The sequence below is a fragment of the Oncorhynchus mykiss genome, chromosome 2 (genome assembly GCF_057628025.1).
Source record: "Oncorhynchus mykiss isolate SJ-2025 chromosome 2, ASM5762802v1, whole genome shotgun sequence".
Taxonomy (NCBI): Eukaryota; Metazoa; Chordata; class Actinopteri; order Salmoniformes; family Salmonidae; genus Oncorhynchus; species Oncorhynchus mykiss.
In genome coordinates this window covers 58,095,154-58,115,751 of record NC_143023.1, presented here as the reverse complement: position 1 = coordinate 58,115,751, position 20,598 = coordinate 58,095,154, and the positions used below count along the sequence as shown (strand labels likewise).

At 45.5% G+C, this 20,598-nt stretch overlaps 1 protein-coding gene across 2 annotated transcripts in view; it reads left to right on the top strand.

Annotated features, from left to right (window-relative positions):
- dusp8a (dual specificity phosphatase 8a) overlaps window positions 1-20,598 on the top strand; it is a 67,717-nt gene that overhangs the window by 9,732 nt on the left and 37,387 nt on the right. For both annotated transcript variants that reach the window (XM_036951707.2, XM_036951716.2), the window contains exons 2-3: window positions 1,111-1,524; window positions 15,687-15,825. In XM_036951707.2, the coding sequence (XP_036807602.2) occupies window positions 1,288-1,524; window positions 15,687-15,825 (376 nt within the window). In that variant the 5' untranslated portion in view covers window positions 1,111-1,287. The remainder of the gene's footprint in view (window positions 1-1,110; window positions 1,525-15,686; window positions 15,826-20,598) is intronic.

Sequence of the window (20,598 nt, the reverse complement as noted above, 5' to 3'; positions counted from 1 at the left end):
TGGGAGTGAAAGTGATTATGTGTGATAGATGAGAGGAGGCAGCCCATCAAGTTTGTAGAGGGTTCTCTGTGATAAATGACACACACACACAGGGACACACACACACACACAGGCTGTTCATCTGTGCCCAGACCTGCTCTGTGAATTCCCCCCCCCCCCTCCTCCTCTCCTGGCTTAATTTATCTCAGCCCCTCAGTTTCCTGTTTCACGAGCTGCCACACAAGAGACCCTGCACCCACCACAACAAACACACACTGTTTCAATTATACCATGCGTACTAGTCCGTATATAAAGCGCCTGTCTATTGTTGTGATCTCACCTGCTAGTCTTGACGATAGCTCCCTCAGATCTCAGGACAGATTGAGTCCAGTGGATGATTCAGAGCCCTTGTGAAGTCTTAAAATAACATTTTATATCCATGTTTAGTACTCCAGTTATATTTAAATGCGAGGTGAGCGAAGTCTGCACATAAGACTGTAAATGCAAAAAATACTGCGCACACTTGACATTGAGATAATGGGACTGATGGCTGATGTGGTTTGTTTTATGTTGCTCTGATAGCAGCCCAGAGTCTGGTATACGTGATGGAAACATGGGGGACAATAGGTTACTGTGTGGTGTCAATCATCACCATGTCATGTTTCCAAACTTCTCAGGATGAATGTTTCAGTTCACCTTAAATCTGTCTTGTAACCCTTACACCCATGTGTTTCAAAACTCCAGCAAAGTTTTAAAAAATATTCTACTTCATATTCATCATCTCCAGCACCACCCCAGCATCAACGTATGTGAAACTTGCTCGTTTCTATATTTTGTTGTGAAAAAAAAGATAGAGGAAGATGTGTTTCCAATGACATCATCGGTGTGCATCGTGATTTTTTTTAACCAATTAGAATTGGTTGATGTCATTGGAAACACTTTTCTTCTATATATTTTTACTACAAAAATTGTGACATTTTCCCTTTAAGGTTTCATCTCCTTAAAGTTAGTGGCAGCTCAGTTGCCACTAGTTTAGTGTTACAAAGCACTTCATTTATAGCCATCCACATGAAAAGGGACTCTATTGACCTTCTTCTCTCGCTTTTTTCCCCTCTTTTCTTCTCTCCTCAGACACCATGGATCTCCTGAGGCCTGCTCCAGTGGCAGTGGCTGCTCTCCTCCATTGACCTCCTCTGCTCTCGTCTCCTCTTCCTCCACCGATACTCCCTCTCTCCACCCCTCCCCCCCTCAACGCCACCCCTCCCCCGTCCATCCACCCATCCTCTTGCGACCCCTCGTTGTGGCACCATGGCAGGGGAGAAGGGACCAGCCAGGCGGAGCGCCATGGACATAAAGCGCCTGGCAGGGTTGATCCAGAGGGGGGCGGGGCGCCTGCTGGTGATTGACAGCAGGACCTTCTCGGAGTACAACGCGTCCCACATACAGGGGGCGGTCAACGTGTGCTGCTCCAAGCTGGTGAAGCGGCGACTGCAGCAAGACAAGGTGTCCGTCACCGAGCTACTGCAGCCCAATGGCAAGGTCAAGGTAGGTCAAGGGGTCAGGGGTTAGAGGTCTGAGGGTGGATGTGAGTCCCCATTTATTGTCCTTCAAGAATAAATTTGTTCAACAGTTCACCAGGGATGATGGTCATGCTGGCCAAGGGTCTGCCCACGTCGTATCACTTTATGTCTATGTTCTAGGACAGTGTTTCCCAACCCTGGTCCTCAAGTACCCCCAACACTACACATTTTTACTGTAACCCTGGACAAGCACACCTGATTCAACTTGTCAACTAATCATCAGGCCCTCAATGAGCTGAATGAGGTGCGTTTTGTCCAGGGCTACAATGAACATGTGTACTGTTGGAGATAGTCGGGGACCAGGAAACACTGTCCTAGGAGTCCAGTACCAGACATCCATTAATATTCTCCGATGCTGCTCCGGTAGGAGTCTGTTACGTGCTGTTCTGTGTTGTGTGGTTAGTCTGGATCGCTCTGGCGAGCGTCTTCTCTGCCCTGGATCTCTGGGTGCTATATTTGGCTGGCAGGCAGTTGTACTGTAGGTTTTATTGCTTATTAGTGGCCCTGAAACTGGATCCTCCCTTTTTCCATGACTTCTGCTCCCAATACGACAGCCTTTTTCCCCCCCGTAGCACGGCCATGGCATGCGACATAACTCCTGTATTTTTAGTCACTGTGTGAAACTGGAGAAACTCAGCGGGAAATCCCAAGTGTGTATGATGTGTGTCTGCCTGTTTGTGCGTGTGTGTGTGTGCTCTATCCAGGGGTTTTACCTGACACATAAAATTAAATTTGTCACATACTTAGGAAACAAAAGGTAGACTAACAGTGAAACGCAATACGCACTGGCCCTTCCCAACAATGCACAGGGAAAAAATGAAAAGATTTGGAGAAAAAAAGGAATCCATCACAACAGAGCTGTGGAAATTCCATCCTCCTTCCTACAGCGGCACCAAGACAGACACAGTGCTGTAGTGGCATAGTTTGAACGTAATCCAACCAAAAATGCCAAAGAACACGGCCAGAGCATTGCTTCTGCGATGCTATCGGAGCCAGATGACACATTACCCTTTAGTGTCATGAAGACGGAAACATTTGGTGGGATTTCCTTTTTAGGTGTGACACAGGCAGTTTGAGTGGTAGCTCATAAAAACCAGTGGTCTACTTCCTGATGTGAACCACCTGACCCTGGATTCCTGACCTACCATGTATGAGTGAGTCTCGTGCTCCCTCTCGTTCTCTCTTTCCCTTCCTTAGCAGGTTATATTAATGCTTTAATCACCTGGAGTCACTCTCTCCAACGCATTCTGTAAATGTAAATTAACTGTGAAAATTAGAGGTGTCTGACATGAGTGGAAGCAGCATCGCCTTAGACCTCCAGTCAACTTAATTAAAATATGCTTTATTTTCAATACTTCTGGATGTCATTGTTCCCTGGGATTGGAAGACACCCTTAGCTTGACATGCTCACTCTCTCGCCTCCTCTCTTCATCTATATTTTTCTCCCCCCCTCACACTCTCTCTCTCTCTCTCTCTCTCACCCTCTTTCTTTCTCTCTCTCTCCCTCTTTCTTTCTCTCTCTCTCTCTCTCCCCCCCCCTCTCTCTCTCTCTCTCTCTCTCTCTCTCTCTCTCTCTCTCACTCATTCTCAGATTCAAATATGCTTCATTGGCATACTGCCAATGCTCAGGCTTACAAGCTAAGGGTGTCTCTCTCTCTCTCTCTCTCACCCTCTTTCTTTCTCTCTTTCTTTCTCTCACTCGTTCTCAGATTCAAATATGCTTCATTGGCATACTGCCAATGCTCAGGCTTACAACCCGGTTAGGTTAGAGCCATTATTATCCTGAGCAGGATGTTGTTGCGCAACCCTTCTTTTAATAGACCAATGGCTAAGGTCCTCCAGTCAGTGTGTAGAGACCTTGGTCTGGTTGGGATGCTAGAAGTTGTAAACATAGTCATTTAATCTGTCAAAGCCTCTTATAGAACTATTTTGTTATTGACAGTGACGATACACTGAGTATACCAAATATTAGGAACATCTTCCTAATATTGAGTGGCACCCACCCCCTTTGTCTTGCCCATTCACCCCTTTGAATGGCACACATACAAAATCCATGTCAAAATCCTTCTTTAACCCATCTCCTCCCCTTCATCTATACTGATTGATGTAGATTTCACAAGTGACATTTGTAAGAGATCATAGCGTTCACCTGGATTCACCTTATCAAATAACATTTTATTAGTCACATGCGCCGAATTCAACAGGTTGAAAAATCATTGAAATATCTTAACTATCCTTCCACTGGTAGATATAGGCCTTTTGTTTATTTTGGATACCTCCTCTACTTCCATTGACATTTCATAGGTGCTTTTGTGTATTTTTAAATTACTATAATCTATCACTTTAAGACCTTAAAGACCTTAAAGTGAAATGCTTACTTACGAGCCCCTAACCAACAGTGCAGTTTTAAAAAATATGGATACGAATAAGAGATAAAAGTGACAAGTAATTAAAGAGCAGCAGTAAATAATAACAATATATACCAGGGGGTGCCGGTACAGAGTCATTGTGCGGGGGCACCGGTTAGTTGAGGTTGTATGTACATGTAGGTAGAGTTAATTAAAGTGACTATGCATAGATGACAACATAGAGTGGCAGTGGTGTGGAGAGGGGGTGGGGGGGACAATGCAAATAGTCTGGGTAGCCATTTGACTAGATGTTCAGAAGTCTTATGGCTTGGGGGTAGAATCTGTTTAGAAGCCTCTTGGATCATTGACAATTTTTAGGCCCTTCCTCTGGATGGCAGGAGGCTTGGCCCCAGGGATGTACTACCCTCTGTAGCGCCTTGCGGTCAGAGGCCGAGCAGTTGCCATACCTGGCGGTGATACAAACAGTCAGGAAGCTCTCGATGGTGCATCTGTAGAACCTTTTGAGGATCTGAGGACCCATGACAAATCTTTTCAGTCTCCTGAGGGGGAATAGGCTTTGCCGTGCCCTCTTCACGACTGTCTTGGTGTGCTTAGACCATGTTAGTTTTAGGTGACGTGGACACCAAGGAACTTGAAGCTCTCAACCTGCTCCACTACAGCCCTGTCGATGAGAATGGGGGCGTACTCGGTCCTCTTTTTCCTGGCACCACACGGTTCCTTTTTCAGTCCTCTTCATCTCCTTTGTCTTGATCACGTTGAGGGAGAGGTTGTTGTCCTGGGACCTCACGGCCAGGTCTCTGACCTCCTCCCTATAGGCTGTCTCGTTGTTGTCGGTGATCAGGCCTACCACTGTTGTGTCATCTGCAAATGTAATGATGGTGTTGGAGTCGTGCCTTGCCGTGCAGTCATGAGTAAATAGGGAGTACAGGAGGGGGCTGAGCACGCACCCATGAGGGGCCCCTGTGTTAAGGATCAGCGTGGCGGATGTGTTGTTACCTACCCTTACCACCTGGGGGTGGCCCGTCAAGAAGTCCAGGATGATGCCTATGTAATGGGAAGAGCAGGTGCTCTTAATGTTTTGTATACTCAGTGTACATATGAAGTGGGTAAAACAGTATGTAAACATGCGTCTGTAACTTTCCCACTCCATCATTATTCACTATTCATTCAGGGTTATCCGTAATCATGGTAGCATCCACATTAATGTAGAAGTGTTTAGAAACGTATTCTATTCTTATCTACAATAAAAGGGACTCCAAAATGTCACAATAATACATGATGAATCATTCATTTCTAATGGGGCTGAGAGGCTGACAGGTCTCACAGTGGTAAGGCACCCTGTGGGGTGTCCCTCTTTCCTTCCCCCTCTCTCTCTCTATCTTCCTCACACGCTATCTGTTTTATTTCATCCTTTCTCTTTCTCTGTTTATCTTTTCGCTGCACTGCTCTCTCACACACTCTGTCTCTCAGTCCTGGTGGCCCCCCCGCCTCTATTTCATCATCTCTCTATCAACATCCCACTTTCCGCTCTTTCTCTGTTCCTCTTTTCTCTCTTTCTTCCCAGCATTGCCCTGTGGCTGGCTAGCTGTTGTTATTATCCCCCCCCCCCCCCCCCTCCCCACAGTAAAGAGGATAATGCTGCCGATTTAATGGTAGGCTGGATAAAGCTGGAACTAGCCGGGTGAGAGGGAAGGTCCACACGGCCCCAGAGAGTCCTTTGTTATTGGCTAAGCATGACATCATCCCCCTTTGTGTGGCCACTGGCAGGCCGCGAGTAGGGCACGTGCAGACCGGCTGTGTGGTGTTAATGCAGGCTCCCGCCCAACCCACCACAAACACCCCCACACAGCCTGCCAAGGAAGCAAAGGACACCATAGTGGGTCTTTGTGGGATTGAATGTAGGAAGCTGAAGGGGGAGGGAGCGAGAGAGGGTGTAGTCATGGGTGGGCTACCTCCTGCCTGCATCCCATTGAGTGAAAATGGCAGGCGTCCCCCAAGGCTCTATGCTCGGTCCTTTCAGATTTCATCATCACAGGGTTAGGTTCAGTGAACTCTGTGTATGGACTGGAATCAAAATGGTGTCTCCCCTCCCTCCCTACATAACCCCCATGTAGTTCACTGGCAGGCTCTAGTAAACTAGGTCAGTTAAATACAGTAGGCTGTGTGTGACCGTATTTGTGTGTGGTGTGTGGGTGAACCTTGAGCTCCACAGCATCATGGCTCCCTAGTCAAAGACTGTTTTATGGTCAGGCTGGGTGGTTTCTTGGCTTAAGCGACGCTAATCCCTCCACACTGCTCAATGTTGCTGAATGTGGTGTAAGAGTGAGCCTGGACCAGGGCAAGGCCTAACAGATGGCGTGGAGATTGACTAGCTCCAGTCAGGGCCATGGAGACACTTAGACCCGCTGAATGTGGTGTAAGAGTGAGCCTGGACCAGGGCAAGGCCTAACAGATGGCGTGGAGATTGACTAGCTCCAGTCAGGGCCATGGAGACACTTAGACCCGCCCTTTAGGGAAGCCACCATACTCTCCTGTTCTCTACTGTAGTACTATATTGTACTATGTAGACTGACAGACACAGTGTAGCTCAGACAAAAAACTAAAGTCGCACATGCTCGTTTTTTGCCCCTCTCTCTCCAGTTCATCAGCAGTTGTTTCAGTCTCTACTGACGACCCTTTACTGAGGTTCAATTGTCATCGGTTAGTCTTTGATGGTAATTGGTCCATTTGGCCGAAGACTGGGTTCCGGCAGCACGTGTCCCATAAAGCCGTTTACTAAATAAGGATATCCGTAACTTCTACTTAAGGTCCACCATATGCCACCTCCCAGCTAAGGATCCTGGGTAATGACTTAATGTAGTGCAATGCCTCGTGGGTCACCCAGAAGACACATGCGTTGTCGTGCCCTTACTAGACATGACAAATATCTTCCATAATTTGTCTTGAATATGGATGAGACATAAAAAAAAAAAATTGATACATTTACATGATGCGTATGATAAGTACCATATCCCGAACCATAGATGTGTGTTATTTGCATTCACTCTAGGTAGTAGTGACTGAAAGTGGATTGTCAGTTCACCGTATCATTCTCATTTCAACCCGAGACTCCAGTATACAATAGGTTGCACAGGTGTCATATTCTGACCCGTTGATATGTTATTTCCAGGTAGTGGTGGTGACGGAGTAAGCGTACCAGAGGATAGTGTCGTACTGAAGTCCATCCAGGTACAGCAGTGTAGACATAGTTTTTAGGTCCATTTCCAGTTCTAATTAGGTTTACAGTAACATGCCTATTGCCCCACTCAGGCTAACCCAGTGTGTGTCACAGCCATGTTGACCGTAAGGAGGGCACAGCAGGGTTTTGGGGGATTTCCTTTAGGGCAGACGTTTTAGTCAACCTTACATTTTAGCCCAGCCGTGACCGACGCTGTGTTTTCATTCCCACAAGTGATGTCATCAAGTGGTGAGTCACGTGTCATACGGTGTGTGGTTTGTCACACGGTGAACCTGACCTGACCTGACTGACGAGAAACAGGATGTGTTGATGCTGGTAAAGCCTGGTTAAGACACACAACAACAGGGAGATACTAAAGGGTCACTCCAGAACCAGAAGAGCTGGGAAGAAAATGCACTCAGATGGTCAGTTTATTAGGTACACCCATCTACTACCGGGTCAGAACCCCATTTGCCTCCAGAACAGCCTGAGTTCTTTGGGGCATGAAAACGTTGCTCAATTTGTATCCAGGAAAACATTCCCCACACCATTACACCACCGCCACCAGCCTGTACTGTTGACACCAGGCAGGATGGGGCCAAATCAAATCAAATTTTATTTGTCACATACACATGGTTAGCAGATGTTAATGCGAGTGTAGCGAAATGCTTGTGCTTCTAGTTCCGACAATGCAGTAATAACAAGTAATCTAACTAACAATTCCAAAACTACTGTCTTGTACACAGTGTAAGGGGATAAAGAATATGTGAGCCATGGACTCATGCTGCTTATGCCAAATCCTGACTCTGCCATCGACATTACGCAACAGGAACCGGGATTTGTCGGACCGGCAATATTTTTCCACTCCTCAATTGTCCAGTGTTGGTGATTGCGTGCCCACTGGAGTTACTTCTTCTTGTTTTTAGCTGATAGGAGTGGAACCCGGTGTGGTCGTCTGCTGCGATAGCCCATCCATGACAAGGACTGCCGAGTTGCTCGTTCCCGAGATGCCGTTCTGCACACCACTGTTGTACTGCGCTGTTATTTGTCTGTTTGTGGCCCGCCTGTTAGCTTGCACGATTCTTTCCATTCTCCTTCAAGTTTTCACCCACGGGACTGCTGCTGATTGGATGTTTTTTTGTTTGTTGCACCATTCTTGGTCAACCTTACATACTGTCGGTGCGTGAAAAGTCCAGGAGGCCGCTCAAAGTCGCTCAGGTCACTTGTTTTGCCCAGCATTCAATCAAACAGTAACTGATTGCCTTGATGCCTGTCTGCCCACTTCATATAGCACGCCACGGTCACATTTTTCATTGTCTGTAGGGGCGAACCATTTTCTTGAACGAGGCCAACCGGTGTATATGCCATGTTTTCTCACTTTTTGGTTTAAAAGTGGCCTGAGCGAGACGCACACAGTGAACGGCAGCGAAGGGAAAGGGGGGGTATGGAGAAGAAGGTAGAGAATGACAGAGAAGGAGTGTGGGAGAGATGTGTTGTCCTGTGATGTGAAACATGGCCATGCTGGTGTGACAAGGTTGGCCCATGTGACACATTACCTCTTGAACTACAAGATGCACGTGCCCCTTTTATTGGACAGGTGTGTGTGTGTGTGTGTGTGAGAGAGATTGTGGGTGAGGGGCAGTGGGAAAGTCCCTTTATGGTGCCCATTCGTGGTGTACGGTCATCATCGGTCATTGGAGTGATTCGGGTCACTCGATCTGTCACACCCTCTCGCAGCAAATGATAGAGGGGACCTTTGCCCAAACACGTCTGAGCAAACACACACACACACACACACACACACACACACACACACACACACAGCAGTGCCAGCTGCCAGTGCCAATCAATGACATCATATCACCATTGAGTGTTATCTTTACTGACGGGCTGTATGTATCACACCCTGCTAGTGGACTCTGCTAGTGGACCCTGCTAGTGGACCCTGCTAGTGGACTCTGCTAGTGGACCCTGCTAGTGGACCCTGCTAGTGGACTCTGCTAGTGGACCCTGCTAGTGGACCCTGCTAGTGGACCCTGCTAGTGGACCCTGCTAGTGGACCCTGCTAGTGGACCCTGCTAGTGGACCCTGCTAGTGGACTCTGCTACAGCGCTTTGATGGTTAGAACCGTCACCCACCTGCAACAATCTACTGGGAATCACATGGACAGATAATAACTGCCTGTGGGGACTGGGAGGCAACAGATCACTGAACTTGTTCCATGAATTTCTGACCTCTGAGGTTTTCATGTCTGATAGTAGCACTGTGGTGATGTTGGGTGACCAACACACACACACTCAGCTCTGCATTACCCTTGTGACCAATGACCCTGTACGCACGTGTGTGTATGCATCTGCGTTTGGCATTCCAAGGTCCTCTCTGCAGCACCTAATCTCACGTTTCTCCTGTCCGTCTTCTCTGCAACAATACACCTGTTTGTGCTCTATAGCACTCCCGTCTTCTCTGCAGTAGCAGTTGAAACCATTGCGTTTCTACCCAGAACATTTCAAGCTCTCACTGCATGCCATTTCCCCCTACTTGCCTGTGTCATGTTTGTTGCTCATACAGTTATATTTGAAGCCAGACGTCTCGCTGTTGTACACAGATAGTACTTCAGCTGAGAGGGTGAGGTCTTAGAGTCACAGAGGGAAAAGGTTTTTTATCTTCTGTCGTACATTTTTTATATTGCTAATTTCCCAGGCAATGTGAGGATACAGTCCTCTCTATTTCTCTGCTTCTCTCGTTCCCCCTCCCTCCTTATCTCTGCGGAGGTGGGAATGCAGACGACATGATGAGCCACTTTTCTCTATTTACATCCTGCTGTGATGCCAGCTCACTGTTGGCATTTTGACTTCCACGCACTATCGTTTTTTTGCCCCTCTCTCTCTCGCTCTGTTTCTCTCTCTCTCTCTCTTGCTCTCTGTCACGCTTAGAGATCCTTTTTATGTCTCTATTTAGTTTGGTCGGGGTGTGATTTGGGGTGGGTATTCTATGTTCTATTATTTGTATTTCTATGTCTGGCCGGGTAGGGTTCTCAATCAGGGACAGCTGTCTACCGTTGTCTCTGATTGAGAACCATACTTAGGTGGCCCTTTGTCCCACCTGTCTTTGTGGGAAGTTGACTTTGTTTATGGCACACAGCCTTTAGCTTCACGGTTTGTTTTGTAGTGTTTATTGTTTTGTTCGGGCGTCTTTTCTAATAAAAAGTAAATGTACGCTCACCACGCTGCACCTTGGTCCTCTTCTTTCAACGGCCGTGACACTCTCTCTCCCCCTCTCTTTCCCTCCTTTTATCTGTCTCTCCTTCTCTGTTATTCCTATGTAACACCTGCAGTGTTAGTGGTAGAACAGCAGTATAGTAGTGTAGTGCTGCAGCCTGCAGGCTGGTGAAGGTGAGGGACCGAGCTGGTTCGTATGCTGCAGTAGGTCGACTCCAGAGGTTATTAACCTCTAACAATGCAGTAATCATGCAGATACTGTAGTACTGTCTCTGTACCAGGGTTGGGCTCAAATCAGAATTTTGGAATTGACTCCCATTCAAGTCATGGCTTGAAATTCTAATTGAATTGGCCACACCCCACAGGATGTAGAATTGGAATTTGAGTGACAGGAAGTAGAATTTCAGTGCCATTCAAAGAAATTCCACTCAGTCATAGAACATCAGTTTCATTGAATCTGACAGGTCGCACTTCCAGATACCAAAGGATATATCACTTTTAACCTTCATGCTTAGATTAGCCAATTATATTTCCACCAACCACTTCATTTGTTTGGCTTCTTTTAGAAGACCTCAGGGTCAACTTGACGGTTCAACTAATGCATTCTGGGAAATGTTGTATTTTCCCAATATTGAACAAAATGTAAGTGATTAATTAAATATAATAACTTAGTATATTTGCATACAGGTTTTGTTTTCCTTAATAATTAATTTTAAGATTTTGTCCTGAAAATTAATTGTTTCAACAACATTTTATATTCATGTATATAACGACATGTTTTATGTACAATATGAATATTTATATAGACTACACCTAATATGGAATAGAATAGGCATTTGAATTTCAGTGAATTAAATTACATTTCCTTTCATTCAAATTCGAATTACAATTCTGTATTCTGCTTACTACTTCAATTCAAATTCAATTCAAATTGAAGAATTGAATTGTAATGTGAGGCATTCTCAGAAGAAGGAAGGTGGTCTAAGGGTGAAAGTGAAGATTTATATCTTCTTGAAATAGGAATATTGTACAATTGTCTGAACCCCCGTACAGCAACGATGCATCTTGGGATACCTGTGCAGGTGAATGTGATCATTTGGGAAAGGAAACTGCCTCCTGGGGACATCACCTTAAGGATTAAAGGACAGCCTTTAACAGTGACCCATTTACACTTATGTACAGTAGACGTGTGTGTGTGGGGGGGGGGGGTCATAGTGAGAAGCTGTTCTGTAATCCTCAGGTGGTGATTTCACCCTCTAGCTGTAGCTAGACACACACACACAAACGTATCCTGTAGAGTATCAGGCTGGGCTTCAGATAGAATCAGTGGACTGAATGGTTCAGGTGACCGCTTTATTGGAGGTTGTGTTGAAACACAGAGTAGACGCTCAGGTTGAGATGCTATCGCCGCTCTCTTGGCTCACTGAACACGCACGAGGAAAAAGACTGGTGACAACAGTGTAAAAGAGGTGTTATGGATGTTTTGTGGATGTGTTATAAACATGTCACAAGGGTCTTTTTTAAAAAGGGATACTTCAGGATTTTTGTCAGCAATGCCCTTTATCTCCTTCCCCAGAGTCAGGTGAACTCGTGGATACCATTCTTATGTCTCTGTGTCCAGTATGAAGGAAGTTAGAGGTAGTTTTGCGAGCCAATGCTAACTAGCGTTAGCTAGATACCCATAGACTTCCAGTCATTGTGCTAATGCTAGTTAGCAATTTCGCTAGCGCTAGTTAGCAACTTCCTTCAAACAGCACACAGAGTTCTTGAAATGTTCCGTATTGACTGACCTTCATGTCTTAAAGTAATGATGGACTGTCGTTTCTCTTCTTATTTTAGCTTTTCTTGCCATAATATGGACTTGGTCTTTTAACAAATAGGGCTATCTTCTGTATACCTCCCCTACCTTGTCACAACACAACTGATTGGCTCAAACACATTAAGAAGGATAGAAATTGCACACATGAACTTTTAACAAGGCGCACCTGTTAATTTAAATTAATTCCATGTGACTACTTCTGAAGCTGGTTGAGAGAATGCCAAGAGTGTGCAAAGCTGTCGTCACAGCAAAGGATGGCTACTTTGAAGAATCTCAAATATAAAATATATTTTGATTTGTTCAACACTTTTTTTGGTTCCTACATGATTCCATATGTGTTATTTCATAGTTTTGATGTCTTCACTATTATTCTACAATGTAGAACATAGTACAAATAAAGAAAAACACTTGACTGAGTAGGTGTGTCCAAACTTTTGACTGGTACTGTATATATATATATATATATATATATATATATATATATATATATATATATATATATATATATATATATATATATATATACACACACACACACAGTATATATGGCTCAGTCTGGCTGTACCCATATCAGCTGTCTGTGTGTCTGTCTGACCTTGACCTGCCTCAGTCACGTGTGTGGTTGTTGGCCCATACATTCTGAGAAGGCTAATGTGTAACGGTAAGCACAAACACACACTGTCACACACTGAGGCACGCACACAAACACACAATATTGCAGAGTAATACACTGTCAAATACACACACTCGTCCACTGCATTGCTAGAACTGTGTACCGTCCACAGTATCAGCATGTGTGGGTACCATGCCCCCTAACACTGTGAGGCTCAGTGAACAGTGTTCCTGTGCAGTTTTTCCCAGCATCTACAGTATAGTGCCGCCTTTATGCTATCTGAAGGATGGAGGGAGTGCATGAAAACAACAAGAAGAAAAGGGTTATTCTAGTCTCTTTTTCTCCTCGCTTCTCTCTCTCTCTCTCGCTTCCATCTCTTTATCCTTGGCTCACTCTTTTCTCAGCCATCTTCACCTCCCGTTTCTTCTCTCCTCCTTCTTCTTTCTCTCTCTCTCCTGTCTGCCTCCCCTCTCTCTCCCGGTGCTGTCAAGCGGTTGTTTAGTGATGCGGTGTTTCCGAGCCGCAGTAGGCTAGGCGCTGGCTGCTGGTCATGTGACCCAAACTTGCCTGACAACATGGAGAAGGAGCCTGGCTGGCGTGTCTCGCACACACAACCACACGTACACACAAGCGCGTGGACAAAAACACAGGCGCATGCTCGCCCTCTCCTCCTCTCTGACAAACACATTGTGACAAAGCATATACAGCATGCTGACGCACTGAAGAGGGCTTGCGCTGTCCACTTTCACCCATGCATTTGGATTCTGAGTTTTGTTTTTGACAGATAGGACTTGTATAATTCTATTGCCTTTATTTACTGTTACAGCGTCAATTCATGGTTATCAATGCGAAAACACAGCACGTTATTTTTTTAAAACTCCGTGTCCACGTTGTGTAATATTTTTTGCTATGTTCGCACATTTTGTTCCAGTAACCCTACCACCCGCCCAATTTTTTTCCTCATCAATTTACATGCAATAGCCCATAATGACAAAGCCAAAAAAGTTTGTTCGAAATGTTTGGAAATTAATCAAATAACAAAAACAGAAGTATAATTATATATTCAGACCCTTTGCTATGAGACTCGAAATTGAGCCCAGATGCATCCTGCTTCCATCGATCATCCTTCCGATGTTTCTACAACTTGATTGGAGTCAACCTGTAGTAAAATCAATTGATTGGACATGATTTGGAAAGGCACACACCTGTCTATATAAGGTCCCACAGTTGACGGTGCATGTCAGAGCATAAACCAAGCCATGAGGTCAAAGGAATTGTCCGTAGAGCTTCGAGACAGGATTGTGTCGAGGCATAGATCTGGGGAAGAGTACCAAAACAATTATGCAGTATTGAAGGTCCCCAAGAACACAGTGGCCTCTATCAATCTTAAATGGAAGAAGTTTGGAACCACCAAGACTCTTCCTAGAGCTGGCTGCCCGGCCAAACAGAGAAATCGAGAGAGAAAGGCCTTGGTCAGAGAGGTGACCAAGAACCCGATGGCCACTCTTACAGAGCTCCAGAGTTCTTCTGCGGAGATGAGAGAACCTTCCAGAAGGACAACCATCTCTGCAGCACTCCACCAATCAGGCCTTTATGGTAGAGTGGTCAGACAGTAGCCACTCCTCCTCAGTAAAAGGCACATGACAGCCCACTTGGAGTTTGCCAAAAGGCACCTAAAGGACTCAGACCATGAGAAACAAGATTATCTGGTCTGATGAAACCAAGATTGAACTCTTTGGCCTGAAAACCAAGTTTCACGTCTCGAGGAAACCTGGCACCATCCCTACGGTGAAGCATGGTGGTGGAAGCATTATGCTGTGGGAATGTTTTTCACCGGCAGGGACTGGGAGACTAGTCAGGATTGAGAGAAAGATGAACAGGGTAAAGTACAGATCCTTGATGAAAACCTGCTCCAGAGCGCTCAGGACCTCAGACTGGGGCAAAGGTTCACCTTCCAACAGGACCACGACCCTAAGCACACAGCCAAGACAACACAGGAGTGGCAAGTCTCTGAATGTCCTTGAGTGGCCCACCCCGGGCCTGGACTGGAGACCGATCTGACATCTCTGGAGAGACCTAAAAATAGCTTTGCAGCGACGCTCCCCATCCAACCTGATATAGTTTGAAATGATCCCCAAAGAAGAATGGAGAAACTCCCCAAATACAGGTGTGCTTGTAGCATCATACCCAAGAAGACTCTGGGCTGTAATCGCTGCCAAAGGTGCTTCAACAAAGTACTCAGTAAAGGGTCTGAATACTTATGTAAATGTCGTACTTCAGGTTTTTTACAAATATATTTACCAAAATTGATTAAAAAAACTGTTTTTGCTTTGTCATTATGGGGTATTATTGTGTGGAGATTGATGAGGGGGGAAAACAATTGTAATCAATTTTAGAATAAGACTGTAATGTAACAAAATGTGGAAAAAGTCAAGGGGTCTGAATACTTTCGGAATGCTCTGTAAATATATAGGTACGTTTGTTAGGGGCATTTTTCCCTCCAGATGAACAAAAGCAGTAAGCCTCTGTCTTTGAAAGTACAGATGTAGGATCTTAATTTGATCACTTTTTTGGTGCTGAAAATTTTCCTGCATAGTAGGAAATACAAATGTTGTAGTGTATTCAAGGTTTACAAGGTTTCCAAAGTTTTGTAATTTCCACTTTTAAATGTCAGACTTGGTTAGCCCTAACGAGAAATGTATCAACCCGTACAAAAAAATGAACATAAATGTATGCTTTACTGCAAACAGCATTTCTGTGGTCTTTTTTTTATCTGTGCAACATAGCCATGTTTTACTCATTCGTTTACGAGACCTTCATACCTGCGTCCATTGATACTGCCATACCTCCATTGATCTCTGACGTCTTCTTCCTCATTCGTGTTTCTGCAGGTTGAGATGGGCAGGAAACAGGAAGTGGTGATGTACGACCAGAGTTCCAAAGAGGCGGGGCAACTATCCAAAGACTGCTTTGTCCACATCCTACTGGGCAAGCTGGAGGGCACCTTCCACCGAGTCTCCCTGCTCACCGGTAGGTACTTACTGTGTGTGTGTGTGTGTGTGTTGTGTGTGTTGTGTGTGTTGTGTGTGTGTGTGTGATAATAGAAACCACCATCCTGGAGTTAGTGTTTACGAGCAAATGACTCCGTGGTGTTTCACAACAGATCTTCACAGCTGATCCCAAGTCAGTTCCTGTGTGTATGTTAAGATGGGGGCGGCAGGGTAGCCTAGTGGTTAGAGCATTGGGCTAGTAACCGGAAGGTTGCAAGTTCAAATCCCCGAGCTGACAAGGTACAAATCTGTCGTTCTGCCCCTGAACAGGCAGTTAACCCACTGTTCCCAGGCCGTCATTGAAAATAAGAATTTGTTCTTAACTGACTTGCCTGGTTAAATAAAGGTAAAAAAAAAAAATAAAAAAAAAAAGATGTGGCCTGCATTGAACAAGTGGGTATTTCACTGTTGGGATCAGCTATTGCTTTCTCAAAAGAGAAAAGCATGCAAACATTTATGAACTGTGTGCTACTTATCCTGTCATCTATAAAATGTCTTGCGCAACCAAATTAGTTTACAAAGTTATTTTGCAATTCTACCCATGTAAAAGTAATTTGCCTGATGACGCACAGTGGAGGACTGTCTGATTTTAAAAATCGCATTTCCGTTCACGTTCCCTCACCTCGCCGCCTCTCCTCGATTACCTTTGACCTTTTTCAAAAGGAGTTGAGAGAGGACGGAGGAGAGAGGACAGGAGTTGAGCAAATCCAATTGAGAGAAGGCCTAGATCTCTGCAGCTGCTTTGAGTGGAGCAGAGTGCCATGTGTCTATTTGGGCAGCAGGTGTCACTAGTGAACATCATCTGTAATAGTATCCATCATCCATCATGATCCACAAACATACTTTTTCACTCTTAAGGAGGAAGTGAGGGAGGAAGGAAGGAATTAGGAAAGGAAGAATGAAGAAAAGAAGCAATACCGAGTAATTGTGGACACCGATGAGTTTTGTGGTACAGGCCTTTCCAAAGAACCCCCAACCCCACGTCCACACTACACACACCAAACACTTCTCTCTCCTAGCCCTTTAAAATTGGGGATTAAGCTTAAGTTAAACTAATACCTGTCTATCAAATCAGCCAGTCTTTTTACCTTTTTGGGGGGGTAGCCATTCTTATCAACCAGTCTTATTTACCATACTTAACAGCTTGTCATATTGGCTGCTAAGCACCCTCAAAGTTAGATTGGAGGCCTGACGTGTGTATTAGCTGGCTCTGCAGAGGCTTAATAACTTCTCAGTATGGGACTGCAGCGCTGCGGAGAGACAGTGGCAGTAAGCACACAGAGGCTTATGCGCGCACACACACACACACATGGATACACAGACGCACAAACACACATAGACACACACAGGGAGGCTTAGGACCCTGGCTCAAATGTGTCAAATGAATAATCTCCCTCACTCAGGCTTGGGAGAAAGACCGTGTGTGTGTGTGTGTAAAGATGTGTCCTACTCCTGTAAATCTCCAATAGCATAGTCAGATTGCACTTTCCATGAGTCATTCATAGAGGTTCACTCTACCTTAATGTACTTAAGATCCCCAATTTGTCACAGACACACACACACACACACACACACACACATGTACCATGTAAGCCTGAAGAAGAAAGATCCCACTGTCAGCGGTTCTCTCTCTCTCACATTTCTTCCATTTCTGTCCCTCTCTCTGCTGTTTCCACGACAACAGCGGAAGAGAATATCCTGTGGGATATGATTCAGCCAATGAGAATGACTGTTGCTGTGTAGTGTGGGTGTCAGTGGTGTTAAGTCATAGCAGAATAACGTGTGTGTGTGTGTGTGTTCAAGTTTTAATGTCACGTGTACAAGTACAGTGAAATGCCTTTCTTGCAAGCTCTAAACCCAACAATGCGGTAATCAATGTAGCTCTAAAAACAACATTAAGGTAAAACAAAAACACACAAGAAATCAAAATAAGAAATGTGTTTGTGTGTCTGTATATATGTATGTATGTGTGTGTGTGTGTGTGTGTGTGTGTATATCAGGGTCATGGGCGATAACAGTGGTCTCTGTCCCCAGCTGAGCTTCACTGGGTCATAAACAGGGCTAGTTGTCTGAGCCCGTCCACCACCTGTAATGATGTCACTTCCTGTTTAGAGTACCGCGTGTGTGCATGCATGCGCGTGAGAGAGAGAGAGACGGCGCACACAAAACAGAGTGACAATGTGGGGAAGAAAGAGAGAGTGAGAGGTGCTGACAAAGCGAGAGAGAGAAGCGAGCTCCCCTGCTGTTCTGAGGTCGGCAGCGCCGGCCTGTTGGCAGCCAGTCGTCATGGCAGCACAGCAGGGCAGCAGGATGTGCCCGGGTCAAAAGTCAATCTGGTCACACGTCTTATGGCATTGGCTCGAGCATCTGGTCACGCGTGTGTTTCTGCCCGTTTTCCACTTCATTCTGTTTCTTCAGACCTTCAGTTAACAAAGTTCATGTATTTTCTCCGTCCACCGTCCCGATTCCCCGGATTCATTTAGCACTTCTTGTAGTTTAATTGGCTCAGAATACCCGGGGAATCACCCCTCCTCAACCCCATTTCTTTCCCTTTTTTTCCTCACTTCCCTGCTCCCATACACTTCCCTGCTCCCATACACTTCCCTGCTCCCCCCGTCATTAACAGCGCCGATGACCTCATGATCTAAGCCGACTGCTTGGTGTGGCCCTCTCGACTCACACACATGCACGCACAGCTCTGCACAAGTGCTCCGAGCATCAAGAGGAGAGGAGGGAGGGAGGGAGGGAGGGAGGGAGGGAGGGAGGAGGGGAGGCTAGGATAGAGGGATGAAAAGAAGCCTTAAATGGGATAGACAGAGTGAATACAGGAATAATTACAGCAGCTTGGTCTCGCTGTCTGGGGGAGAGAGGATTTACTGCCTAAACGGTTATGTACACACAGGCATGCTAAATGAAGGATTAGAACACACACGCGTGCTGCTAAACACACACACACACACACACACACACAGAGATACGCAAAACCCATACACACACGCATCCAGAAGTAGCCTGTGCTATAGTGTTGATGCCGCCAAAACACCAAATGGTAATGCTCTTTTAATACATTCTGAGGCCCTACTCAGGCTTGTCATAACAGAATAGTTCATAACAGCTTGGGACTTTATGGAGCCCATAGGAGGTGGTGTTTGGGAGGGCGGGAAACCGCGAATGGTGCTTTAAGTGCAGACGTAGAAGTCAAATCAATCAATGGATCTACTCTATGCTGTAAGTGCTTCCTTCCCTATGTTGCAGATGATATCACGAGTGTCATGTGAGGTCCAGTCCCCATAGGGTTGTTTTTTACTCACTAAGAAGATTACGTGTATGGCCAGATGACTCTTCACAGTATTTCTGTTTCAAATGTGTGTTTGTGTGTGTGTGTGTGTGCGTGCGTGCTCTCATGTGTGTGAGAACCATGCTTGAGAGAGGAAAGCTTAGCATCAGTAGAACGCAGGCAGTGCCAGACACACATACACAGCCCAGCCAGAGCCAGTCCAGTCCCCAGTGGGTTGAGGTCCCCAGCTTGTTTGTTTCTCACGTTGGCTATACTGAGAACAGAGTGCACTGGAGCATAGCTCTTGTCCTGATGTTGTTATGAGAGAGAGGGGAGGGGGTGTGTTTGTATGCGCAACGAGAGATTAAACGATCGAGGAAAGAGAAAGGTAGAGATGCAAGTGTTGAGAAATGCACCCTCTGGAGATGAGAGTGTGTGAAGAGAGAGCGAGAACAGGAGAGAATGGCGAGAGAACGAGGCAGAGGTCCAGCTGTCAGGTGTGCAAGCTCTGCAGATGTGGAGAGTGGGTAAGGAAGGGAGAGGACGGAGAGAGAGAGGCAGACGTATAGGTACGGAGAGAGAGAAAGGTAGAGAGAGATGCAGGTGTGTGTGTGTGTGTGTGTGTGTGTGTGTGTGGTCTACAGATGTGCAGTGACTGTTCCTAATCTCTCCTAGTGCCATCTGCCAGTGTTTTTTTCCCCCCAGGATTACTAAAGCTACATACCATTGGGACGCACATGCGCAGACACAGAGACCGACCGAGAGAGAGAGATCAGTAAAGCGAGTGAGAGAAGGTGCCTAGATGCCGTACACTGACGAGGATGGAATGGAAAAGAGATTGTGATCATCAAATCTGTGTGCTGCATGCCAGATCCATCCAAAGCGCTTTACATTGTGTGTGATCATTACTCCACATCCACCAATGTGTATCACCAGAGAGGAAGTGGCGAAACGAGAGGCTTTACTCAAAATCTGGCCACGAATATAAGCCCACGAACTGTATGGAGGTCAACTAGTGTCGAATTTGGTCCCCAATATATATTTTTGCTTATTTACTTCGTGAGGCTAATTTGAACGAATATACATTTTCGCATTGGTTTCGTGAGTTGGTTTGAATGCACTGATACAAGTGGACTCAATATGGCATTTCTACAACTTTGGAAAAGTTGGGAGCAAGCATCCAATGAAGAAGTAGAAAATTGACTACTTTAAAATGGTTTCACAGATGCTATAACGGCACAGATACAAAGATAAGTATTCTATATATCTCTATGCCCTGTTGTTCAGCTGTGTATCTGCCCTCTCATTGGCTAGAGTGGTCCCATCTGCCATCCATCTTTAAGGACATGTATTTCCATTGTTAGAGCGGTCACTTGACTATCTTGTCAATATAATAGAGAATCTTTGGTAGCACCGACATCAGGGATACACAGCAGCCATTTTGTGCCAGATATTAGGTAATGAAAGATACCGCTT